Source organism: Eleutherodactylus coqui, chromosome 1 (genome assembly GCF_035609145.1).
Source record: "Eleutherodactylus coqui strain aEleCoq1 chromosome 1, aEleCoq1.hap1, whole genome shotgun sequence".
Lineage (NCBI taxonomy): Eukaryota > Metazoa > Chordata > Amphibia > Anura > Eleutherodactylidae > Eleutherodactylus > Eleutherodactylus coqui.
Window position 1 is genome coordinate 332,648,413 of NC_089837.1, and position 26,412 is coordinate 332,674,824.

General features: G+C 56.6%; 2 protein-coding genes and 1 long non-coding RNA gene across 3 annotated transcripts in view; 1 reads left to right on the plus strand and 2 right to left on the minus strand.

Moving 5' to 3' along the window:
• Positions 1–25,505, minus strand: part of LOC136576298 (protein kinase C theta type-like) — a 179,592-nt gene extending 154,087 nt beyond the window's left edge. Inside the window, exon 1 of the mRNA XM_066575486.1 lies at positions 25,401–25,505. Coding sequence (XP_066431583.1) covers positions 25,401–25,484 — 84 coding nt within the window. The 5' untranslated portion in view covers positions 25,485–25,505. The remainder of the gene's footprint in view (positions 1–25,400) is intronic.
• Positions 14,929–23,902, plus strand: LOC136612193 (uncharacterized). The gene is made up of 2 exons (XR_010790366.1): positions 14,929–15,052; positions 23,454–23,902. It is a non-coding gene; the product is annotated as an uncharacterized lncRNA (long non-coding RNA).
• Positions 17,820–22,765, minus strand: LOC136616772 (uncharacterized). Its single transcript, XM_066594219.1, has 3 exons — positions 22,337–22,765; positions 21,158–21,358; positions 17,820–18,784 (listed from the first exon to the last, which is right to left on the minus strand). Exons 1-3 carry the CDS (start codon positions 22,719–22,721, stop codon positions 17,820–17,822), a joined length of 1,551 nt encoding a protein of 516 aa, XP_066450316.1. The 5' UTR covers positions 22,722–22,765.
• Positions 25,506–26,412: the final 907 nt, after the last annotated feature.

Genomic DNA, 26,412 nt, shown 5'->3' on the forward strand with positions numbered 1-26,412 from the left:
CTGGCGACGGCCCCCCGCTTCCGCCTGCATCCCTCTTTGCTTTTTGGCGTAACCGGCCCTCTTTCTGGCGACGGTCCCCCGCTTCCGCCCGCATCCCTCTTTGCTTTTTGGCGGGACCGGCCCCTTTTCTGACGACGGTCCCCAGCTTCCGCCCGCATCCCTCTTTGCTTTTTGGCGGGACCGGCCCCTTTTCTGGCGACGGTCCCCCGCTTCCGCCCGCATCCCTCTTTGCTTTTTGGCGGGACCGGCCCCTTTTCTGGCGACGGTCCCCCGCTTCCGCCCGCATCCCTCTTTGCTTTTTGGCGGGACCGGCCCCTTTTCTGGCGACGGTCCCCGCTTCCGCCCGCATCCCTCTTTGCTTTTTGGCGGGACCGGCCCCTTTTCTGGCAACGGTCCCCCGCTTCCTCCCGCATCCCTCTTTGCTTTTTGGCGGGACTGGCCCTTTTTCTAGCGACGGTCCCCCGCTTCCGCCCGCATCCCTCTTTGCTTTTTGGCGGGACCGGCCCTTTTTCTGGGACGGACCCCCGCTTCCGCCCGCCTCCCTCTTTGCTTTTTGGTGGGACCAACCCCTTTTCTGGCGACGGTCCCCCGCTTCCGCCCGCATTCCTCTTTGCTTTTTGGCGAGACCGGCCCCGTTTCTGGCGACGGTCCCCCGCTTCCGCCCGCATCCCTCTTTGCTTTTTGGCGGGACCTGCCCTTTTTCTGGCGACGGTCCCCCGCTTCTGCCCGCATCCCTCTTTGCTTTTTGGCGGGACCGGCCCTCTTTCTGGTGACGGTCCCCCGCTTCCGCCCGCATCCCTCTTTGCTTTTTGGCGGGATCGGCCCCTTTTCTGCCGACGGTCCCCCGCTTCCGCCCGCATCCCTCTTTGCTTTTTGGCGGGACCGGCCCCTTTTCTGGCGACGGTCCCCCGCTTCTGCCCGCATCCCTCTTTGCTTTTTGGCGGGACTGGCCCTTTTTCTGGCGACGGTCCCCCGCTTCCGCCCGCATCCCTCTTTGCTTTTTGGCGGGACCGGCCCCTTTTCTGGCGACGGTCCCCCGCTTCCGCCCGCATCCCTCTTTGCTTTTCGGCGGGACCGGCCCCTTTTCTGGCGACGGTCCCCCGCTTCCGCCCGCATCCCTCTTTGCTTTTTGGCGGGACCGGCCCCCTTTCTGGTGACGGTCCCCCGCATCTCTCTTTGCTTTTTGGCGGGACCGGCCCTGTTTCTGGCGACGGTCCCCCGCTTCCGCCCGCATCCCTCTTTGCTCTTTGGCGGGACCGGCCCCTTTTCTGGCGACGGTCCCCCGCTTCCGCCCGCATCCCTCTTTGCTTTTTGGCGGGACCGGCCCCTTTTCTGGTGACGGTCCCCCGCTTCCGCCCGCATCCCTCTTTGCTTTTTGGCGGGACCGGCCCCCTTTCTGGCGACGGTCCCCCGCTTCCGCCCGCATCCCTCTTTGCTTTTTGGCGGGACCGGCCCCTTTTCTGGCGACGGTCCCCCGCTTTCGCCCGCATCCCTCTTTGCTTTTTGGCGGGACCGGCCCCTTTTCTGGCGACGGTCCCCCGCTTCCGCCCGCATCCCTCTTTGCTTTTTGGCGGGACCGCCCCTTTTTCTGGCGACGGTCCCCCGCTTCCGCCCGCATCCCTCTTTACTTTTTGGCGGGGCCAACCCCTTTTCTGGCGACGGTCCCCCGCTTCCGCCCGCATTCCTCTTTGCTTTTTGGCGGGACCGGCCCCGTTTCTGGCGACGGTCCCCCGCTTCCGCCCGCATCCCTCTTTGCTTTTTGGCGGGACCTGCCCTTTTTCTGGCGAGGGTCCCCCGCTTCCGCCCGCATCCCTCTGTGCTTTTTGGCGGGACCTGCCCTTTTTCTGGCGACGGTCCCCCGCTTCCGCCCGCATCCCTCCTTGCTTTTTGGTGGGACTGGCCCCTTTTCTGGCGACGGTCCCCCGCTTCCGCCCGCATCCCTCTTTGCTTTTTGGCGGGACCGGCCCCCTTTCTGGCGACGGTCCCCGCATCCCTCTTTGCTTTTTGGCGGGACCGGCCCTCTTTCTGGTGACGGTTCCCCGCTTCCGCCCGCATCCCTCTTTGCTTTTTGGCGGGACCGGCCCTTTTTCTGGCGACGGTCCCCCGCTTCTGCCCGCATCCCTCTTAGCTTTTTGGCGGGACCGGCCCTCTTTCTGGCGACGGTCCCCCGCTTCCGCCCGCATCCCTCCTTGCTTTTTGGCGGGACCAGCCCCTTTTCTGGCGACGGTCCCCCGCTTCCGCCCGCATCCCTCTTTGCTTCTTGGCGGACCGGCCCCCTTTCTGGCGACGGTCCCCCACTTCCGCCCGCATCCCTCTTTGCTTTTCGGCGGGAACGGCCATCTTTCTGGCGATGGTCCCCCGCTTCCGTCCGCATCCCTCTTTGCTTTTCGGCGGGACCGGCCCTCTTTCTGGCGACGGTCCCCCGCTTCCGCCCGCATCCCTCTTTGTTTTTCGGCGGGACCGCCCCTCTTTCTGGCGACGGTCCCCCGCTTCCGCCCGCATCCCTCTTTGCTTTTTGGCGGGACCGGCCCTTTTTCTGGCGACGGCCCCCCTCGCTTCCGCCCGCATCCCTCTTTGCTTTTTGGCGGAACCGGCCCTCTTTCTGGCGACGGTCCCCCGCTTCCGCCCGCATCCCTCTTTGCTTTTTGGCGGGAGCGGCCCCTTTTCTGGCGACGGTCCCCCGCTTCCGCCCGCATCCCTCTTTGCATTTTGGCGGGAACGGCCTCTTTTCTGGCGACGGTCTCCCGCTTCTGCCCGCATCCCTATTTGCTTTTTGGCGGGACCGGCCCCTTTTTTGGCGACGGTCCCCCGCTTCCGCCCGCATCCCTCTTTGCTTTTTGGCGGGACCGGCCCCTTTTCTGGCGACGGTCCCCCGCTTCCGCTCGCATCCCTCTTTGCTTTTTGGCGGGACCGGCCCTTTTTCTGGGACGGACCCCCGCTTCCGCCCGCCTCCCTCTTTGCTTTTTGGTGGGACCAACCCCTTTTCTGGCGACGGTCCCCCGCTTCCGCCCGCATTCCTCTTTGCTTTTTGGCGGGACCGGCCCCGTTTCTGGCGACGGTCCCCCGCTTCCGCCCGCATCCCTCTTTGCTTTTTGGCGGGACCTGCCCTTTTTCTGGCGACGGTCCCCCGCTTCTGCCCGCATCCCTCTTTGCTTTTTGGCGGGATCGGCCCCTTTTCTGGCGACGGTCCCCCGCTTCCGCCCGCATCCCTCTTTGCTTTTTGGCGGGACCGGCCCCTTTTCTGGCGACGGTCCCCCGCTTCTGCCCGCATCCCTCTTTGCTTTTTGGCGGGACTGGCCCTTTTTCTGGCGACGGTCCCCCGCTTCCGCCCGCATCCCTCTTTGCTTTTTGGCGGGACCGGCCCCTTTTCTGGCGACGGTCTCCCGCTTCCGCCCGCATCCCTCTTTGCTTTTTGGCGGGACCGGCCCCTTTTCTGGCGACGGTCCCCCGCTTCCGCCCGCATCCCTCTTTGCTTTTCGGCGGGACCGGCCCCTTTTCTGGCGACGGTCCCCCGCTTCCGCCCGCATCCCTCTTTGCTTTTTGGCGGGACCGGCCCCCTTTCTGGTGACGGTCCCCCGCATCTCTCTTTGCTTTTTGGCGGGACCGGCCCTGTTTCTGGCGACGGTCCCCCGCTTCCGCCCGCATCCCTCTTTGCTTTTTGGCGGGACCGGCCCCTTTTCTGGCGACGGTCCCCCGCTTCCGCCCGCATCCCTCTTTGCTTTTTGGCGGGACCGGCCCCTTTTCTGGTGACGGTCCCCCGCTTCCGCCCGCATCCCTCTTTGCTTTTTGGCGGGACTGGCCCCCTTTCTGGCGACGGTCCCCCGCTTCCGCCCGCATCCCTCTTTGCTTTTTGGCGGGACCGGCCCCTTTTCTGGCGACGGTCCCCCGCTTCCGCCCGCATCCCTCTTTGCTTTTTGGCGGGACCGGCCCCTTTTCTGGTGACGGTCCCCCGCTTCCGCCCGCATCCCTCTTTGCTTTTTGGCGGGACTGGCCCCCTTTCTGGCGACGGTCCCCCGCTTCCGCCCGCATCCCTCTTTGCTTTTTGGCGGGACCGGCCCCTTTTCTGGCGACGGTCCCCCGCTTCCGCCCGCATCCCTCTTTGCTTTTTGGCGGGACCGGCCCCTTTTCTGGCGACGGTCCCCCGCTTCCGCCCGCATCCCTCTTTGCTTTTTGGCGGGACCGCCCCTTTTTCTGGCGACGGTCCCCCGCTTCCGCCCGCATCCCTCTTTACTTTTTGGCGGGGCCAACCCCTTTTCTGGCGACGGTCCCCCGCTTCCGCCCGCATTCCTCTTTGCTTTTTGGCGGGACCGGCCCCGTTTCTGGCGACGGTCCCCCGCTTCCGCCCGCATCCCTCTTTGCTTTTTGGCGGGACCTGCCCTTTTTCTGGCGAGGGTCCCCCGCTTCCGCCCGCATCTCTCTGTGCTTTTTGGCGGGACCTGCCCTTTTTCTGGCGACGGTCCCCCGCTTCCGCCCGCATCCCTCCTTGCTTTTTGGCGGGACTGGCCCCTTTTCTGGCGACGGTCCCCCGCTTCCGCCCGCATCCCTCTTTGCTTTTTGGCGGGACCGGCCCCCTTTCTGGCGACGGTCCCCGCATCCCTCTTTGCTTTTTGGCGGGACCGGCCCTCTTTCTGGTGACGGTTCCCCGCTTCCGCCCGCATCCCTCTTTGCTTTTTGGCGGGACCGGCCCTTTTTCTGGCGACGGTCCCCCGCTTCTGCCCGCATCCCTCTTAGCTTTTTGGCGGGACCGGCCCTCTTTCTGGCGACGGTCCCCCGCTTCCGCCCGCATCCCTCCTTGCTTTTTGGCGGGACCAGCCCCTTTTCTGGCGACGGTCCCCCGCTTCCGCCCGCATCCCTCTTTGCTTCTTGGCGGACCGGCCCCCTTTCTGGCGACGGTCCCCCACTTCCGCCCGCATCCCTCTTTGCTTTTCGGCGGGAACGGCCATCTTTCTGGCGATGGTCCCCCGCTTCCGTCCGCATCCCTCTTTGCTTTTCGGCGGGACCGGCCCTCTTTCTGGCAACGGTCCCCCGCTTCCGCCCGCATCCCTCTTTGTTTTTCGGCGGGACCGCCCCTCTTTCTGGCGACGGTCCCCCGCTTCCGCCCGCATCCCTCTTTGCTTTTTGGCGGGACCGGCCCTTTTTCTGGCGACGGCCCCCCCCGCTTCCGCCCGCATCCCTCTTTGCTTTTTGGCGGAACCGGCCCTCTTTCTGGCGACGGTCCCCCGCTTCCGCCCGCATCCCTCTTTGCTTTTTGGCGGGAGCGGCCCCTTTTCTGGCGACGGTCCCCCGCTTCCGCCCGCATCCCTCTTTGCATTTTGGCGGGAACGGCCTCTTTTCTGGCGACGGTCTCCCGCTTCTGCCCGCATCCCTATTTGCTTTTTGGCGGGACCGGCCCCTTTTTTGGCGACGGTCCCCCGCTTCCGCCTGCATCCCTCTTTGCTTTTTGGCGGGACCGGCCCCTTTTCTGGCGACGGTCCCCCGCTTCCGCTCGCATCCCTCTTTGCTTTTTGGCGGGACCGGCCCCCTTTCTAGCGACGGTCCCCCGCATCCCTCTTTGCTTTTTGGCGGGACCGGCCCTCTTTCTGGTGACGGTCCCCCGCTTCCGCCCGCATCCCTCTTTGCTTTTTGGCGGGACCGGCCCTTTTTCTGGTGACGGTCCCCCGCTTCTGCCCGCATCCCTCTTTGCTTTTTGGCGGGACCGGCCCTCTTTCTGGCGACGGTCCCCCGCTTCCGCCCGCATTCCCTCCTTGCTTTTTAGCGGGACTGGCCCCTTTTCTGGCGACGGTACCCCGCTTCCGCCCGCATCCCTCTTTGCTTTTTGGCGGGACCTGCCCTTTTTCTGGCGAGGGTCCCCCGCTTCCGCCCGCATCCCTCTGTGCTTTTTGGCGGGACCTGCCCTTTTTCTGGCGACGGTCCCCCGCTTCCGCCCGCATCCCTCCTTGCTTTTTGGCGGGACTGGCCCCTTTTCTGGCGACGGTCCCCCGCTTCCGCCCGCATCCCTCTTTGCTTTTTGGCGGGACCGGCCCCCTTTCTGGCGACGGTCCCCGCATCCCTCTTTGCTTTTTGGCGGGACCGGCCCTCTTTCTGGTGACGGTTCCCCGCTTCCGCCCGCATCCCTCTTTGCTTTTTGGCGGGACCGGCCCTTTTTCTGGCGACGGTCCCCCGCTTCTGCCCGCATCCCTCTTAGCTTTTTGGCGGGACCGGCCCTCTTTCTGGCGACGGTCCCCCGCTTCCGCCCGCATCCCTCCTTGCTTTTTGGCGGGACCAGCCCCTTTTCTGGCGACGGTCCCCCGCTTCCGCCCGCATCCCTCTTTGCTTCTTGGCGGACCGGCCCCCTTTCTGGCGACGGTCCCCCACTTCCGCCCGCATCCCTCTTTGCTTTTTGGCGGGACCGGCCCCCTTTCTGGCGACGGTCCCCGCATCCCTCTTTGCTTTTTGGCGGGACCGGCCCTCTTTCTGGTGACGGTTCCCCGCTTCCGCCCGCATCCCTCTTTGCTTTTTGGCGGGACCGGCCCTTTTTCTGGCGACGGTCCCCCGCTTCTGCCCGCATCCCTCTTAGCTTTTTGGCGGGACCGGCCCTCTTTCTGGCGACGGTCCCCCGCTTCCGCCCGCATCCCTCCTTGCTTTTTGGCGGGACCAGCCCCTTTTCTGGCGACGGTCCCCCGCTTCCGCCCGCATCCCTCTTTGCTTCTTGGCGGACCGGCCCCCTTTCTGGCGACGGTCCCCCACTTCCGCCCGCATCCCTCTTTGCTTTTCGGCGGGAACGGCCATCTTTCTGGCGATGGTCCCCCGCTTCCGTCCGCATCCCTCTTTGCTTTTCGGCGGGACCGGCCCTCTTTCTGGCAACGGTCCCCCGCTTCCGCCCGCATCCCTCTTTGTTTTTCGGCGGGACCGCCCCTCTTTCTGGCGACGGTCCCCCGCTTCCGCCCGCATCCCTCTTTGCTTTTTGGCGGGACCGGCCCTTTTTCTGGCGACGGCCCCCCCCGCTTCCGCCCGCATCCCTCTTTGCTTTTTGGCGGAACCGGCCCTCTTTCTGGCGACGGTCCCCCGCTTCCGCCCGCATCCCTCTTTGCTTTTTGGCGGGAGCGGCCCCTTTTCTGGCGACGGTCCCCCGCTTCCGCCCGCATCCCTCTTTGCATTTTGGCGGGAACGGCCTCTTTTCTGGCGACGGTCTCCCGCTTCTGCCCGCATCCCTATTTGCTTTTTGGCGGGACCGGCCCCTTTTTTGGCGACGGTCCCCCGCTTCCGCCTGCATCCCTCTTTGCTTTTTGGCGGGACCGGCCCCTTTTCTGGCGACGGTCCCCCGCTTCCGCTCGCATCCCTCTTTGCTTTTTGGCGGGACCGGCCCCCTTTCTAGCGACGGTCCCCCGCATCCCTCTTTGCTTTTTGGCGGGACCGGCCCTCTTTCTGGTGACGGTCCCCCGCTTCCGCCCGCATCCCTCTTTGCTTTTTGGCGGGACCGGCCCTTTTTCTGGTGACGTTCCCCCGCTTCTGCCCGCATCCCTCTTTGCTTTTTGGCGGGACCGGCCCTCTTTCTGGCGACGGTCCCCCGCTTCCGCCCGCATTCCCTCCTTGCTTTTTAGCGGGACTGGCCCCTTTTCTGGCGACGGTACCCCGCTTCCGCCCGCATCCCTCTTTGCTTCTTGGTGGGACCGGCCTTCTTTCTGGCGACGGTCCCCCGCTTCCGCCCGCATTCCTCTTTGCTTTTTGGCGGGACCGGCCCCGTTTCTGGCGACGGTCCCCCGCTTCCGCCCGCATCCCTCTTTGCTTTTTGGCGGGACCTGCCCTTTTTCTGGCGACGGTCCCCCGCTTCTGCCCGCATCCCTTTTTGCTTTTTGGCGGGACCGGCCCTCTTTCTGGCGGCGGTCCCCCGCTTCCGCCCAAATCCCTCCTTGCTTTTTGGCGGGACTGGCCCCTTTTCTGGCGACGGTCCCCCGCTTCCGCCCGCATCCCTCTTTGCTCTTTGGCGGGACTGGCCCCCTTTCTGGCGACGATCCCCCGCATCCCTCTTTGCTTTCTGGCGGGACCGACCCTTTTTCTGGCGACGGCCCCCCGCTTCCGCCCGCATCCCTCTTTGCTTTTTGGCGGGAGCGGCCCCTTTTCTGGCGACGGTCCCCCGCTTCCGCCCGCATCCCTCTTTGCATTTTGGCGGGACCGGCCTCTTTTCTGGCGACGGTCTCCCGCTTCTGCCCGCATCCCTCTTTGCTTTTTGGCGAGACCGGCCCCTTTTCTGGCGACGGTCTCCCGCTTCCGCCCGCATCCTTCTTTGCTTTTTGGCGGGACCGGCCCCTTTTCTGGCGACGGTCCCCCGCTTCCGCCCGCATCCCTCTTTGCTTTTTGGCGGGACCAGCCCCCTTTCTGGCGACGGTCCCCCGCATCCCTCTTTGCTTTTTGGCGGGACTGGCCCTCTTTCTGGCGACGGTCCCCCGCTTCCGCCCGCATCCCTCTTTGCTTTTTGGCGGGACCGGCCCCTTTTCTGGCGACGGTCCCCCGCTTCCGCCGGTATCCCTCTTTGCTTTTCGGCGGGACCGGCCCTCTTTCTGGCGACGGTCCCACGCTTCCGCCCGCATCCCTCTTTCCTTTTTGGCGGGACCGGCCCCCTTTCTGGCGACGGTCCCCCGCATCCCTATTTGCTTTTTGGCGGGACCGGCCCTCTTTCTGGCGACGGTCCCCCGCTTCCGCCCGCATCCCTCTTTGCTTTTTGGCGGGACCGGCCCTTTTTCTGGGACGGACCCCCGCTTCCGCCCGCATCCCTCTTTGCTTTTTGGCGGGACCGGCCCCTTTTCTGGCGACGGTCCCCCGCTTCTGCCCGCATCCCTCTTTGCTTTTTGGCGGGACCGACCCGTTTTCTGGCAACGGTCCTCCGCTTCTGCTCGCATCCCTCTTTGCTTTTTGGCGGGACCGGCCCTCTTTCTGGCGACGGTCCCCTGCTTCCGCCCGCATCCCTCTTTGCTTTTTGGCGGGACCGGCCCCTTTTCTGGCGACGGTCCCCCGCTTCCGCCCGCATCCCTCTTTGCTTTTTGGCGGGACTGGCCCTTTTTCTGGCGACGGTCCCCCGCTTCCGCCGGTATCCCTCTTTGCTTTTCAGCGGGGCCGGCCCTCTTTCTGGCGACGGTCCCACGCTTCCGCCCGCATCCCTCTTTCCTTTTTGGCGGGACCGGCCCCCTTTCTGGCGACGGTCCCCCGCATCCCTATTTGCTTTTTGGCGGGACCGGCCCTCTTTCTGGCGACGGTCCCCCGCTTCCGCCCGCATCCCTCTTTGCTTTTTGGCGGGACCGGCCCTTTTTCTGGGACGGACCCCCGCTTCTGCCCGCATCCCTCTTTGCTTTTTGGCGGGACCGACCCGTTTTCTGGCAACGGTCCTCCGCTTCTGCTCGCATCCCTCTTTGCTTTTTGGCGGGACCGGCCCTCTTTCTGGCGACGGTCCCCTGCTTCCGCCCGCATCCCTCTTTGCTTTTTGGCGGGAGCGGCCCTTTTTCTGGCGACGGTCCCCCGCTTCCGCCCGCATCCCTCTTTGCTTTTTGGCGGGACCGGCCCATTTTCTGGCGACGGCCCCCCGCTTTTGCCCGCATCCCTCTTTGCTTTTTGGCTGGACCGGCCCTCTTTCTGACGACGGCCCCCCGCTTTTGCCCGCATGCCTCTTTGCTTTTTGGCTGGACCGGCCCTCTTTCTGGCGACGGTCCCCCGCTTCCGCCCGCATCCCTCTTTGCTTTTGGGCGGGACCGGCCCCCTTTCTGTCGACGGTCCCTTGCATCCCTCGTTGCTTTTTGGCGGGACCGGCCCTCTTTCTGGCGACGGTCCCCTGCTTCCGCCCGCATCCCTCTTTGCTTTTTGGCGGGACCGGCCCTTTTTCTGGGACGGACCCCCTCTTCCGCCCGCATCCCTCTTTGCTTTTTGGCGGGACCGGCCCCTTTTCTGGCGACGGTCCCCCGCTTCCGCCCGCATCCCTCTTTGCTTTTTGGCGGGACCGGCCCCTTTTCTGGCGACGGTCCTCCGCTTCCGCCCGCATCCCTCTTTGCTTTTTGGCGGGAACGGCCCCTTTTCTGGCGACGGTCCCCCGCTTCCGCCCGCATCCCTCTTTGCTTTTCGGCGGGACCGGCCCTTCTTCTGGCGACGGCCCCCCGCTTCCGCCTGCATCCCTCTTTGCTTTTTGGCGTAACCGGCCCTCTTTCTGGCGACGGTCCCCCGCTTCCGCCCGCATCCCTCTTTGCTTTTTGGCGGGACCGGCCCTCTTTCTGGCGACGGTCCTCCGCTTCCGGCCGCATCCCTCTTTGCTTTTTGGCGGGACCGGCCCCCTTTCTGGCGACGGTCCCCCGCTTCCGCCCGCATCCCTCTTTGCTTTTTGGCGGGACGGGCCCCTTTTCTGGCGACGGTCCCCCGCTTCCGACCGCATCCCTCTTTGCTCTTTGGCGGGACCGGCCCCCTTTCTGGCGACGGTCCCCCGCATCCCTCTTTGCTTTTTGGCGTGACCGGCCCTCTTTTTGGCGACGGTCCCCCGCTTCCGCCCGCATCCCTCTTTGCTTTTTGGCGGGACCGGCCCTTTTACTGGTGACGGCCCCCCGCTTCCGCCCGCATCCCTCTTTGCTTTTTGGCGGGACCGTCCCTTTTTCTGGCGACGGTCCCCCGATTCCGCCCGCATCCCTCTTTGCTTTTTGGCGGGACCGGCCCTTTTTCAGGCGACGGTCCCCCGCTTCCGCCCGCATCCCTCTTTGCTTTTTGGCGGGACCAGCCCTTTTTCAGGCGACGGTCCCCCGCTTCCGCCCGCATCCCTCTTTGCTTTTTGGCGGGACCGGCCCTTTTTCAGGCGACGGTCCCCCGCTTCCGCCCGCATCCCTCTTTGCTTTTTGGCGGGACCGGCCCTTTTTCAGGCAACGGTCCCCCGCTTCCGCCCGCATCCCTCTTTGCTTTTTGGCGGGACCGGCCTTTTTTCAGGCGACGGTCCCCCGCATCCCTCTTTGCTTTTTGGCGGGACCGGCCCTTTTTCAGGCGACGGTCCCCCGCTTCCGCCCGCATCCCTCTTTGCTTTTTGGCGGGAGCGGCCCTTTTTCAGGCGACGGTCCCCCGCTTCCGCTCGCTTTCCTCTTTGCTTTTTGGCGGGACCGGCCCTTTTTCTGGCGACGGTCCCCCGCTTCCGCTCGCATCCCTCTTTGCTTTTTGGCGGGTGCGGCCCTTTTTCTGGCGACGGTCCCCCGCTTCCGCCCCCATCCCTCTTTGCTTTTTGGCGGGACCGGCCCTTTTTCTGGCGACGGTCCCCCGCTTCCGCACGCATCCCTCTTTGCTTTTTGGCGGGACCGGCCCTTTTTCTGGCGACGGTCCCCCGCTTCCGCCCGCATCCCTATTTGCTTTTTGGCGGGACCGGCCCCTTTTCTGGCGACGGTCCCCCGCTTCCGCCCGCATCCGTCTTTGCTTTTTGGCGGGGCCGGCCCTTTTTCTGGCGACGGTCATCTGCTTCCGTCCATAACCTTGGGGCTCTTTTGTGCTCAGATAAAACTGCCTTCTTACACATCTTCTCTTTTTTTTGTGTCATGAATTTCTTTACAGAGTCTATCCTTACAGAGTCTCTTCATAGAAATGCAGAGCCAGGTGGCCAAGTCTTTGCTCGACAATGAACTTCGTGATGGTGCTTATCCGGACCTGTGAGGAATATGGTCAAGCTACAGGAGCCAAAGTCAACTGCGGGAGGTTGGAGTCCATAGTACGTCCCCTTTCTCCATCCAGCTGGACTTTATGAAGATCCTGGGAGTCACATTCGGAAAAGATCATGCAGTCCTAGAGTATTGGCAAAATCTCTTGCCCAAAGTCAACGTAAAGATGGACTGTGGAGCCTCAGACAGCTGACCCTCGAGGGAGAGACACTTGTACTGCGCAATGATATCCTGCCTGTGTCCCATTACATGGCGGACGCCTGGTTAACCCATTTCATCGTCAGTCCTGGTGCTGTCCTGACAATCTTTTGCTTCAGTTTTGCAATTTCTTTGCAATTTCCTGTTCTTCAACTATAGGCACTATTTGGCCAAGACCCAGCATGCATTTTTCTGGAGTTTTTTAATACAGTTTTTCCGCTCTCTTGAGGCTTAATGCCTTATGGTGTTCAGGTTGAAAAATGCATGGATGAATTAAACACTATTGTATTACCCTAATTTCTCATGAGGAATTTCTTCTCATAAATTACCAAGCACAGGCGTTTTCATCCTTTTTACCTATGTATTGTAGATATTATTCATATAAATTGCATTAACTCCTCCCTTTTTCCTTTGTATTAAATTTTTTTTTCAATGAGACCGCTTATACAGCAGCTCCATCGCAGTGCCGTGATTTTCGAGCGGTGGCTGTTCTATTTTTGCCTGTTTAGCGCACCTCATCAATGGTGAGATATGTGAAACTCCGCTGTCAGCCGCAGCTCCCTGAGGCTAAAAGCGAAAGTAAAATTGCGGCAAACCACCGTGATTTAAATCGCGGTGCTTACTGGAACGCATGTGTGAGGGAGACCTTAGGCTGCGGTCACACAGGAGGGAAATCCCGCGGAAATCTCACGCGAATTTCCGCAGTGGGACAGCATGGAAATTCCACAAGATTTCCGCAGCTTGAAGTCCAGCGGGTTTTCCTGTGGATTTTCTGCAGCCAATTCTGCTGTGGAAGGTTTTCAGCCTTTTCACGATCTATCAGCATATTTGCATCAGTATTGCAATTATTTTCTATTGGACAAATGCCGACAACATTTGCCCAGTAGATCGCAAAAGGCAAATACTGATGACAAACGGCTGTCACGTCAACTAAAACAGGGGTCCCCAACCACCGGTCCGCAGACCGGGGCCGGGTCGTTAGGAGGTCAGCGCCGGTCCGCGGAACTTTTCTTCTAAACACAAGGCCTGCGGGCAAAATCGGGCCTGCTGCCTTGTGCTATGTGGCCCGCAGCGTGCCGACGCCGCTGACCACTGAGGCGATTACCAGCGGGGGCGCCCCAGCTCCCCGCTGGTAATCGCGCTGGTCCCGGCACACACTGACCTCCGTGTGCAACCAGGAACCTCCTCCCCGAGTTCCCTGCTCATGAGTTCCGCAGGAGAGGACTCGGGGAGGAAGCGTGCCGGGCTGCACACTGACGTCTGGGCAAGCAGAGAGGGACCGACGATAACAGCGGGGAGGTAAGTATATGGGTTGAAGGGGGGGGTGTTCTGGTTATTACTGAGGGGTGGGGGCTGCTTACTACTGGGGGGGGCTGCCTGTTACTGGGGGGGGGCTGCTTACAACTGGGGGGGCTGTTTATTACGGGGGGCTGCTTACAACTGGGCAGGGGGGGCTGCTTACTACTGGGGGGGCTGCTTACTACTGGGGGAGGCTGCTTACCACGGGGGGGGCTGCTTACTACAGAGGGGGGCTGCCTATTACTAAGGGAGGGGGCTGCCTATTACTGGGGGGGGCTGCTTATTACTGAGGGGGGGGGCTACTTATTACAGGGAGAAGCGCTGCTAATTACTGGGGGGGCTGCTAATTACTGGGGGGAGATAAATTATATGCTGCCCTATGTGTGTGCTGGAGGGGGGGGGCAGATAAATTATATGCTGCCCTATGTGTGTGCTGGAGGGGGGGGGATAAATTATATGTTGCCCTATGTGTGTGCTGGGGGAGGGATAGATTATATACTGCCCTATGTGTGTACTGCCAGGACATTCTAAATGTCATAATTAAATAAGAATGCACTAAACTCCAACCCCCTTCATAACCCCGCCCCATATAACCAAAGCCCCGCCCATGTCCCGCCCAACCTTGCCAGGCCTTGTAAAAATGTTCTTGCTTGAAGCCGGTCCCTGGTGCCATAAAGGTTGGGGACCACTGATCTAAAACATGTCCATAATGCCCATCAGTGAAGGCCATTTCCGCCTTTACAATCATAGCAATAAAATGGCGCAGCTCTACAAATGGTTAAAAATCTACACTTTTGCGATGACAGGACCCAAAAGTGCTAGTGGTACCTGAAAGGACCAGTGATCTGCAACTGTAATGTCGCAGGGTAAGGCAGTGCCAACCACAGCGTCAGAGCCTAAAGGAGCGCCAGTGAGAGGTTCACCTCCTCTTATCTGCTTAGGAGGAGGGGGAGATGGAAGTAGGGAGGTGAGGGGTGGTAGTGCCATACTTACGAATCCCGTTTACTCACCGTGTCTTTATTTTCTTCATTTCAGCTCCCAGCTAGGGGATAAGCGCAGAGACCTAGAGAGCAGGAAGGCCCGCCTGCTATGGGCCTGCAGGAGGGGTAAACTGTATCTCAGTGCCTGCAGGAGGGGTATAGCTAGTGGGAGGGACAAACTCTTATTGTGCTCTGTGTCCATCTCCTAGCGGTAGCAGCTTTACCCAATGACACAGACAAGTAATTGTCTGCGTGCTGTTCACTCCAAAAAACCTTTACAGCAGCACTTCTAGTATGATGTCACAAGCACATGGAGGGTCAATGTAAGCAGAATGGTCCCTGTACAAACAGTCAATTGGGAAGGCTTTGGCTCCACCACAGTGACTCCGAGGGCCCAAGTAACAGATTGCACATGCAGCTGTGAAGGTATGTTTTTGGGGTTGAATCAGACAATTGCAATTTTAATAACTACATATGTAGAATGCTTGTAAAAATTGCTAGACCATCATGCTCCCTGTTTATCTCAAAAACTGGTGACGGGTTCCCTTTAAAATTTGAAAGGGGGTGCTGTTGCATTTGTGTCTACAGCCAGCATTTGCAAAAAAGCAGTACTGTAAGTGACAGTTTGACACAAACAATTGTGTATCGAGAGTTTAAAGAAGGCCGTTTACTTCTAATGATCTCTGCAGCATTATATAATGTACATATGATAATATGCTATGTATACTAGGAGCCTCTTTAAGATATATGCTATATGTGATCGACTATCTGCAGATGATTTCTATGTCTAATGCTATAATATTCTATAGGTCTTAGTGATCCCTTCGTCATCCTTGATCTCTGTCCCCATCATATTTTCCCAATGGTGAAAGGTCAACGAACACAAGTTAAAGCTAAAACTTTACACCCAGTGTATGATGAGCTGTTTTACTTGTAAGTATATGAGTAACAGTTTTCTTCTATTTTAAAGGGAAAATGTCACTAAACTATTATAATGTACTAGCTGATATACACGGCTTCGCCCGAGTTAATTTGGTACTGGTGTTTATCTGGTGTTCACACGGAAAATCTTATGTAGTTGTGGTTACTTTAGAGATACCGGAAAAACATATGTTCACCATTTTGCATAGTTCTCTTGCGTTACCCAGGAAACACCACGTGGAGGTAACCATGCAACATTTCCTTTATATAAAATGACATCAGGAAGTGAGAGAATTAGATTTCATACATAAAATTTGGACGCTAATTCTTTTGCACTTAGAATTGAATAATTGATTTGGGACCCATTAGCTTTTCCTATTTATGACATAATCAATGCCCGTGCCAAATTTCACGTTTCTATGACACCAGAAAGTGAGAAAATTACATTCCGTACGTAAAATTTGGACGCTAATTCTTTTGTGCATAGAATTGAATAATCGAGTTGGGACCCATTAGCTTTTCCTATTTATGACATAATCAATGCTCGTGCCAAATTTCACGTTTCTATGACATTGGTAAGTGAGAAAATTACATTCCGTACATAAAATTTGGACGCTAATTCTTTTGCGCATAGAATTGAACAATCGAGTTGGGACCCATTAGCTTTTCCTATTTATGACATAATCAATGCTCGTGCCAAATTTCACGTTTCTATGACACCGGAAAGTGAGAAAATTACATTCCGTACGTAGAATTTGGACGCTAATTCTTTGGTGCTTAGAATTGAATAATCGAGTTGGGACCCATTAGCTTTTCCTATTTATGACATAATCAATGCTCCTGCCAAATTTCGAGTTTCTATGACACCCGGAAGTGAGAGAATTAGATTCCGTACGTAAAATTTGGACGCTAATTCTTTTGCGCATAGATTGAATAATCGAGTTGTGACCCATTAACTTTTCCTATTTATGACATATTCAATGCTCGTGCCAAATTTTAAGTTTCTATGACATTGGGAAGTGAGAGATTTAGATTATGTACATTAAATTTCGATTCCAATTCTTTTGCGCTAGAATTGAATAATCGAGTTGGGACCCAATTACTTTTCGTATTTTGGAGATAATCTATGCTTGTGCCAAATTTCATGTTTTTACGACATCGGGAAGTTGGAGAACTTTTGGCGAGTCAGTCAGTCAGTGAGTGAGTCAGTGAGTCAGTCAGCGAGTCAGTCAGTGAGTGAGTCAGTCAGTGAGTGAGTCAGTGAGGGCTTTCGTCTTTATATATATAGATGGGTAGCTGAAGAGAGATAATTTCAGTGATGTAATGATTATCTCTGAATTCACTTTCACTCCCCCCGCAGCAAGTCTGCAAATAGCCTGTGCACTGTATTCTAATGAAGCATCTAGGAGTCCCCTGTGGTGTTTGTCAGAGTTTAGGAGTCTGGGGGATATATTATAATGCAGAGCACAAATTGTTTGCAGGTTTACTGCGGGGAGTGAAAGTGAGTTCAGATATAATAATGACATGACTGGAATCTGGCTCTTCTGCTTTCTACTCATTATAGTAGTTGCAAGGGAGTTTTCATTGTTACACATTCTCTTTATGGACCATGTAAGGAGTCTAGAAGTGCTTACTCCATGACCCATGCTCCACCTACGTTATGGTTTACCCTACACGTGGAATGGCACCCTCTCTTTCTCCCTCTCTCTTCTTCCTGTATTAACTCCTCCCACCTCCTCCGGTCGCTTAACCCTTTCCTGTCCTAATCTCCCGCCCCCCAGTCCCTCGCTCCTACGCTACCTGCTTTGTAGCTATCTAGACTGGGGGGACTCCCCATACTTAACGCTCCCTTCAATAAAACACGTGACTACTTCTTAGTAACAAAACTTCTTTATTAACCACAATTCTTAAAGACATGTATTTCACTCTATGCTGGCATAAATTATGTGGGAAGGCCACAGCTTATTTAATATTATTATATAACATCAAATTATTTCCTTCTTTCCATGCCTATCGCCTGTTCCTAACATCTAATGCTCTAAACCTTTCGAGGCGTGAGAAAGCCCGTTACGGCCTGTACGCACCCTCAATCTTCCAGCTGGCATGGAAATACCGCTAAACCGCCATGAAGGATGCAGCCTGCCTACGCTGCCATCCGCCCCCCACATGCCAGCGACATAGCCGCCTCCACCCCGTCCTGCAACCCCGATAGGAAGGTGTCCATACCTATATCACTTAAATGGACACCATCCTTCCTCCACATACCTGGCACCTTTTTCTCCAGCTCCCAGTGCCTCACGGCTACCCCTCCTATTGACTTAACGAATTTGGAAATCTTAAAATTTACACTTTTTCTTACCCTGTCGATAGCCTCCACGTCCCTTGCTTCTTTCCACACTCTCCTGGCGACTATATCGGACCATACTATAATGGTGTCCTCAAAAAATTTTTTGAACCTCAACATATCCTCCTTCATAAGCGTTACTAACTCAGCTACCCTTACCCGGCCCAAGTCGTTCCCACCCGCATGAATTACCAGTATCACTTTCCCCTGGGACCATCTGCTGACACACAATATTTCTTGTAGCAGCCTGGCCCATTGAAGACCTCTTACCCCGTGCCATTTTACCTGGACCTCTTTCATGCCCAGGTTTCTGCCAATGGGCCGGGTCCCCGCTCGTTTCTCTGCCCAATGAATGAAAGAGTGACCCACCACCCAAACTGTCCACTCCGAACCTGCAAAATAAACACATAACGGCACACCACAATGTAACTTAAACTATAACACTCTCAAATTTGGTCGGACGTACGACTTGTACGCCTCCGACCTCCAGCGTCCAACTCGCTTCACCTCGTCTCCTCTTAAACCGCAAGCAAAAGCAGACGTTGCTGCGCCGATCCTGAAAGAATGCGTGCCAAACTCGCTGGGCTCGAAACCTAGTCGCTTCAAGCATGTGCGCATAACCGCCCCAAACTGGAACTTGGTCAGTGGGGCTCCTGAAGCATGCGCCAATAGTTGTCCTTTTCCGCTGTGCCGTGACAAAAACTGTCTCAGCAACGCCACAGGACACGCCGCTGTCCCCAACGCCGTCAAGCGCAGCCACTCGCCTGCGCCATACACATCAGTCTTGGACTTTTTGATGCATATCTTTATATCATCTGTACCGCATAGAACATCTTCGAAACGCAACCCCCCCAGCTTCCTACCGCTGGGGGCCACTATTTCGCTCAGTCTCAATGCCGCGAAAAACGCCAACGAAAAAGCCACCCGAAAGAGCAGCACCTCGCTTTCATCTTTGCACACTGCTCCCAAAACGTTCAGCATCGCCTTTAACAGCTCAAATGTTATCGGCCGCCTGTCGTCTCTTGACGACCCTTCTTTTTTCCAACCTTTGAGAATCTGTCCAAAGACAAACTCCTTAGTCACGTCACGCCGTCCGTGCAGGCGCAACAAAAACGCAATGGCCGATAAGTGCTTGCGCGCCGAGCTCGCCGATGCACCGCGACGCCGCAGCTCCGCTATAACGTCTAACGTCACCGCTCTTGCCCGCGCTCCCTCAGGGAATTGTCCCCCTGCTGCCATCAACCACCTTTTCCATATAGCATTATATCGCTTCCACGTCGATTCCGCAACGGAGTTGCGAATCAGAGTCGTGAGCTCTCTTCTACTATCTCCCATAAGATCGCCGGGCAACATACCCCTTTGACATCCGCTGTCGGGTGGAGTTCCCTGAATCTCTCCATCTGGAAACGAGAAAGAGCGTCAGCCGTGTTATTGTTTATTCCGGGTACGTATCTTGCCTTCAGCTTAATATTACTCTGCAGGCATCGCAAGACCAAATGGCGCAAAACTGCCAAAACCAAGGGAGATCTGGACGTCTGCCTGTTCACCGCTGTCACTACTGCCTGGTTGTCCGACCAGAAGCAGATGTTCCTGTTTTCCAAAATCAGCCCCCAGATCTCCACCGCCACCATTAGCGGAAAAATCTCCAGCAGTGTTATGTTCTTCACCCACCGTCTTTCGAACCATTCTCTGGGCCAAGGTGCACTGCACCAACTGTTCTCCAAAATTACCCCGAAACCACAGGAGCCCGATGCATCCGACATCAGTCCCAGCTCCTCGTTTGCAACTTCCGCAGCTTGACAAATCACCTGACCATTAAACGTTTGAAGAAAGACTTGCCATGTATGCAAGTCCTCCTTCATACCCTTTGTCACTCTGACGAAGTGGTGTTTCTCTTTAATCCCGACTGTCGCCAATGACAGCCGCCTTGCAAACGGGCGGCCCATCGGGATGACCCGACACGCAAAATTTAGCAAGCCGATAATTACTTGGAGCTGGTGCAGTGTAACTTTCTTAGAACTGCCAACCAACTTAACCTCCTGCCGCAACCGCGCTACTTTCTCGTCCGGTAAACGAAATACCATTGCCATGGTATCGATTTCAATGCCTAAAAATGTAAGACATGTCACCGGACCGACCGTTTTTTCGCGTGACAGCGGTACTCCCGCTTTTCCCATCAGATCCTGAAATGATGCCAATAACAACCCGCATATCTCTGAATCTGATGGCCCGACGAAAAGGAAATCATCCAGATAATGCAACACCGATCGGATGCCCGTCTCATATCGAAGCATCCAGTCCAGAAATGAACTGAACACTTCAAAGTAATAACAAGAGATGGAACACCCCATCGGTAAGCACATATCCACAAAATATAAGCCGTCCAAACGGCAGCCCAACAAGTGGAAACAATCTGGATGCACCGGTAATAGTCGAAAAGCGGACTCGATATCGGCTTTTGCCAACAGAGCCCCCTTTCCGGCCTGCCGTACAAGGCAGACAGCCCTATCGAAAGAAGTATACGATACAGCTGTTTGCTCCTTGGAAATCCCGTCGTTGACTGACTCGCCCGTCGGGTGGGATAGGTGATGGATAAGCCGGAACTTACCCGGTTCCTTCTTTGGTACCAAGCCCAAAGGTGAAACGCGTAAGTTCTCAAATGGCGGTTCCTGAAAAGGCCCCGCCATCCGACCCAGTTCTACCTCCTTTAACAGCTTCTCCATCACCATCTCTTTATTATCATACGCCGATTTTAAATTGCGGCTAAGCGTTAACGCCGAACCTGGTTGATGCGGAATGACGAAACCCGTGTTGAAACCTTCTTTAAGAAGGTTTGCTTCCCGTCTCCTGTGGTACTTGTCTAACCACTCCTCCAGGAACAGCGCGTTCACTGGAGTTGCCCCCGGGCAACGCTGTTGCCGCGGGCAAGTTTTGCTTTTGTCTCCGAAAACATCGGACCGCTGCGTGCGCACCGCCGCAAAAGGAGCACTCGTGCCGGAACTTACATGCTGCAAGAAACCGACAGTTACCCTCATTAAATGCCCAGCAGGAACCCGAGGGCTTATGTGGAACGGGTGCCTGCTGCCCGACAGTAACCGTACTGTTGCTCTGAAAAAGGGGCTTCGTCGGCTTTTGTGCCAGGATCAACTGGATCCAAGCATCCGTCGCTTTTGTCGCCCAGCTCACATGACTCGTTCCCGAAATTCTTCGACGAAAATCTTCGTCATAGCGCCACCATGCCGCACCTCCGTGCAGCTTGTAAGCGCTATGAATAGTGTTAATATATACCAGTAGCTCCGGGCCTTTTCCCGGCTGGTACTGGCATATGACGTGAGCCAGGGTTAACATGGCTTGTAGCCAATTGCTAAATGTTTTTGCTATTTTGGGCTTCTTGTCCCGTTCTGCGCAGCGCTCCTTATCCACCGATACATGCTCCACCGATAGGAGCGACCAAATGTCCACGTATACTCCACTTTTAATTTTTTCGATTGTGTCCTCCGCGAGGCCCACCCCCAGCGGGGCCACGCCACAAAATAAGGAGTCTGAAAAACGCAAACCATCTTTTACCGACTCTTCGCCTTTTCCGGTCGCCACCACTGGCGAGCACCCGGCAGCGTGAGCCACATCACCAACCACGGGACTCCCCGGGTTAACACTCGTCACCATACCTTTACCTTTGTCAAACTCATTCACCAGCGCTCTCAGCGCTACCATAAAGTTATTCACATTATTGGGCGACGAATCACCCCACACTCTATTACATTGGGACTCACCCTCCAATTCGTCCTCCGGCCCTGCCGAGGGGAAAGACGGGTGACTCGGTCCCGGTTGGCTCCTTTCCGGACTCGCCACCGCGTGTCGTACCCTGTCCCAATTACGGGAGACACCACGGGGTCGCTTGCTGTAGCCATAGGACGCCCTGGAGGCTGCGGCCCGCTCGCCCTGCCTTTCGGTACGTGAGGCCCGCCTCTCATCTGTGGAGGAAGCCGGTGAACATGGTAACGCCTGCTGCGACACGCAAACCAAAGTCCCATGGCCGCTGCGCCTAACGCTCCTGTCCACCGCTTCCGAACGCCTGTACCCTCTGGCGAAATGGGGCGCCTCCCGACGTGTACAAGGCTCACCGGACTCCGATGACGAACTATCTGTTCTTGCTTCGCTGCGCCAACTTCCTTGCGCCATGCTGCCAACCTCCCGCCTGCTGCCTAACCCCCCCTCCGTCCCGCTACCGGCCCCTTGACTACCGGGCAGGTAGCTTCCCCCTCCCCCCTTTCCTTTCCTCTGTCTCACCTGTCCGCTTTGCTCCACCCCGTAAGCCCCTTGCCGGCCTGAAGTGCCTTCGCCTGCTCGACTGTCCTTTGCAAAAGGGAAAGAACCCCGGGGCGACCTGTGACCGCTGCTCGCTGCCCCTCCTCCCCCTCCCTCCTTCCTGCGTGCCCCGTAAGCCCCTTTATGGCTTGGCGCGTCTCTATAAAATATCCCGCTGCCCCTCATGTTAGGGCATGAGCCCTGGGGCGACAATGGGGCCATACTGCCTGATTGTACTCCCCCTCCCCCTTGCCTGCTTGGGGTGTCTCTATATTGAGTCCCGCTGCCCCTCATATTAGGGCATGAGCCCTGGGGCGACAATGGGGCCATACTGCATAATTGGGCTCCCCCCCGGGCTCCCCCCCCCCTTACCCCCCTCTGCTTTCCCGCCCTGCGCCTCTTCCTCCTCATCCCCCACCCCCCCCTTTGCCCTACGCTCGCGCTGCTGCGGCCGCTTGCGCTGTTGCTGGCCTCGCTGCTGCCGCTGGGGCTCGTCTCCCTCCGCTCGGGAGTCCCGGCGCCGGAACTTCTTCCGGCCCGCGGATCCATCCGCCCGCCGCCGGCACGGCGCGCAGGCCATCCCCCTCCTCTCTCCGCCTGACGCTGGACAGCCGCGGGGCAAACCCTTCCCACGCTGGACTTACCCGCTCCTGATGCCGCTGCTGAAGTCCCGGTAAGTCCCTCGGGGGTTTCTTCTGGTCTTCCGGCGCTTCTTCCGGTTGCGCCCATGCTGCCTCCCGCCGCCGAGCGCTGCGGCCGCGCTCCGCCACCGACATTCGAACGCGCAGGTCTCGGGCTTGCGTTCTGGGCCCCCTTCTTCACGGCTGGGCTCGGGCTCAGCCTGGTAGGGGGAATCCTCCTTCTCTGGGGTCTTCCGCGGGGCGCGCTGGATGCCATCTGCGCCGGCTGCACTTCTCCTGCCCCGGCTTCTCCCGACGGCGTGGCACCGATCTCCGCGGCCATCCTCATCAGCCACTCCGGTCCCTGGCTGGCAACAGCTTCCTTGATCTGTAGCACGAGTTGGTCCATACTTCTTTCTTGATTGTCTTCTGACCTCCTTCCCACGTCTTCCTTCTTCTCTTACTCCACGTGGAATGGCACCCTCTCTTTCTCCCTCTCTCTTCTTCCTGTATTAACTCCTCCCACCTCCTCCGGTCGCTTAACCCTTTCCTGTCCTAATCTCCCGCCCCCCAGTCCCTCGCTCCTACGCTACCTGCTTTGTAGCTATCTAGATCTGAATCCCATAGGCTAAAGTGCAATGCGAGGCAGATGAGGGCTCTTAGAGAAAGCATGGTTTTATTTTTCATCTCAGCATTGTTCCCTTATGTAAATGTAGTTCCTGTTGCTTATATGGCAGCGATATATTCTTCAGCACTCCACACCCTTAGGAGGGTCCCTTTCTAATGGCACAGATAGGTTGTGCTCCTTTCCCGTGAAGCCACAACTCCTAACCGGAAAAGTATTGATTTTTTTTAATTGTATCCACTGAAAAAAGTCACATCATAAGTGTGCCGTAAAGCATGTAAGACAGTTTTCTGGTGTACTATTCAATAGTAAATTTGCCCCTCCGTGCATAGTAGACAACGCGTTTAAGTATGTTAGTGTTTGGGAGGAAATCTGTGTAAGCACAGAGGGAACATGCAACCTCCATGCAGATGTTGCTCTGTATACTTTGTATAGATTTACTTTTTACATTTTCCACTTGATGAGTATATGTAAAATAAGCTGCGTGCCCCTAATATACTGTAATGTCTTCCACAGCTCAGTCTCGTCAGAGCAGTGTCGGAGGAAGTCTGCCTGCATTGTCTTTACTGTCATGGATCATGATTGGCTCTCCACTAATGACTTTGCTGGTGAGGCTGTCCTTCCCATGAATGTCATCTATGGATTAAATTGGCCTCATATTACGGGTGGTGTGAAAAACGTCCAGCCCACAGTCCTGAAACTGACAAGACCTAAGGCCAATGGTAATGTGATATAGAAGTGGTGTTCAATGTCAAGACACTGGGTTACAAGCAGTACATACTCGCTGTAGCCTGACCACCTCTAGGTACAGTATCTGGGTCTTGCTGTAAGTTGAATGTAGAAAACGTCTAAACACTAATGTTTCCAGAGATCAGTATGACGACGTACAGTACATTTTACATGTGGGATTACAATGTTTTATATCTGTATTTTACACTGAATTAATAAAATGTGAAATAAAAGAAGTCTACCTCTCTGTATCCAATATACCGCACCATGAAGGTGACTTCAGTGCTTCGGGATGCAATCTGTTCCCATAGGTAATAAGCATATTGGACTTAAGAAACACTACAAGATTTTTCTTTTATTGGTCCAATTCCCTCTTCCTTACCCCCCACTTACCCGTATGCCTCAATGTGAGTTTCTCAGACTTGCATAGAGCCTAACTTCTGGTCCACATGGCAAACGCAGTGGGATTTGGGTGCAGAGTCATGTGATCTGCCAGCAGCCAGGACTGCAGTTTTTAACATTAGAAAGTCCCATCGACAATCGCGAGCAAAAAGTGGGTGTTTACCCTCAATAGTAAAAGTATACAGATCGCATTGCACATGCATCTGCAGAATCTGGGGACAGACACTGGCCCCAGATTCTACAAATCAAATCCGACAGTGTGCAGGAGCCCTTAAAGGGGTTGTCCCGCGCCGAAACGGGTTTTTTTTTTTTTTTAAACCCCCCCCCCCCCCCGTTCGGCGCGAGACAACCCCGATGCAGGGGTTAAAAAAACCACCCGCACAGCGCTTACCTGAATCGCTTACTGGCGTCTTCATACTCACCTGCTGAAGATGGCCGCCGGGATCCTCTGTCTTCATGGACCGCAGGGCTTCTGTGCGGTCCATTGCCGATTCCAGCCTTCTGATTGGCTGGAATCGGCACGTGACGGGGCGGAGCTACACGGAGCTACACGGAGCCCCATTCAGAAAAGAAGAAGACCCGGACTGCGCAAGCGTGGCTAATTTGGCCATCGGAGGGCGAAAATTAGTCGGCACCATGGAGACGAGGACGCCAGCAACGGAGCAGGTAAGTATAAAACTTTTTATAACTTCTGTATGGCTCATAATTAATGCACAATGTACATTACAAAGTGCATTATTATGGCCATACAAAAGTGTATAGACCCACTTGCTGCCTCGGGACAACCCCTTTAATGTTAAAGTACGCTGCAGATTTTCTGCAGCCAATTCTGCTGTGGACATGCCGCACGTTTTGCCCCGTGTAAACACACCCAGAGGTTTTCCTGGATTGAAAAATAGTAAATAATGGGCAGGGAATAGTGGAAAGTAAAAAAAGCCATACGCCTCTCACTTAAATGCTTCTTCCCTCGTCCAGTGTAGCCCCGATCCCTGCCGCTTTAATTCTGGAAAAAGCTGCAGCTGAAGCCTGTGATTGGCTGAGAAACATACAATTAAATGGTACAAGTGCTGTAGCTTCTTCCAGAATGAAGGCAGCAGGTATCAGGGTGATTACGCTGGACAAGGGAGGGCATTTAAGAGGTGAGCATGACTTATTTTACACCTTTCCTTGCCCTTTAGATGTTTTCTTTCAGTCCTGGAAAACCCCTTTCCAGGTTAAAGGGGTTGTCCGGTCAGAAACATTACATCTCATTACTTCTGTTTGCCCATTTCCATGCACTTTTTAATATACATTGTGCATGGAAAATGATGCAAACAGAAGTTATTGACTTACCTTTAGGGGTGCCCCCCCTGTGTTGCTCCTCCGTCGTCCATGGTTACGACAAGTCTTCTGTTCTTCTTGTCGGGCCGGCTCCATGTCTTGACGGGACGTCGGGGACGCGCTTCTTGCTTCCTGGTTGTTCTCTCTACTGCGCATGTGCAGTAGAGCTTCAGCGGCTGGGAAGCTCTGGTCTGCCTGCAGGGGACGTGCTGCTGCTTGATCTTCTTGGTAAGGTAAGAACCTGAAAGGGGGGTTTGGGGGGATGGGGGGTGCTGGTGGGGGCCGGGCTGTCAGATGCAGCGGGGGAAAGGGGGAGGGGGGGGGTGCTAGTAGTGCCGGCGGCTGGGCTGTCAGATGCCGAGTGGGGGGGGGGGGGTTGCTGGTGGCACTGTGGGGAGGTCATTGTGGGGGGGTGCATTGTGTGTGGGCACTGTGAAGGGGGGGCTGTGGGGGGGGACTGGAGGGGGACACTGTGGAGGGGGGGACAGTGTGGAGGGGGCACTGTAAGGGGGGTGGGCGTGTGTGTGTGTGTGTGTGTGTGTGTGTGGCACGTTTGGTGCTACTTTCACTTTCAATAGCAGACCATCGTCTGCTATTGAAAGTGCCGCTAGAGATCAGGATCTGCTCCTACTGCTGTGACAGGTGTAGCAGGAGATTTCTTCATCTCCCCAGCATGTCCCCTCATCACTGGACACTGGGACACTGTTGTCACAGTGTCCAGTGATGAGGGGACATGCCGGGGAGATGAAGGAAACTCTTGCTACTGCTGTCAGAGCAGTAGGAGCAGATCGCACTGCTCTCCCTGCCCTCTCATTACTTTGAATGGGGCCGGCCGGCTCCATTCAAAGCAGTGAAGCGTGCATGACACTGGTCCTCCAGTCATGTGACCAGTGTCATCGGGAGCGCACACTGAGGAGAGAAAGGCAGCAGTGCATCATGGGAACTACCCAGCGGCGCCATCTTTGAAAAATCCTTCAGGCAAGCTTTATAAAGGGAAGGAAAGGAATAAAAAGGTGAGCAAAAT

Coding starts and splice junctions, on each gene's coding strand:
- LOC136616772 (XM_066594219.1), bottom strand. CDS start 22,721: ATGGACCAACTCGTGCTACAGATCAAGGAAGCTGTTGCCAGCCAGGGA. Junction 21,359..22,336: donor AGCAGCGGCATCAGGAGCGG/GTAAGTCCAGCG, acceptor CTTCCTCCACAG/ATGAGAGGCGGGCCTCACGT. Junction 18,785..21,157: donor GCCGGAGGACGAATTGGAGG/GTGAGTCCCAAT, acceptor TCTCGTTTCCAG/ATGGAGAGATTCAGGGAACT.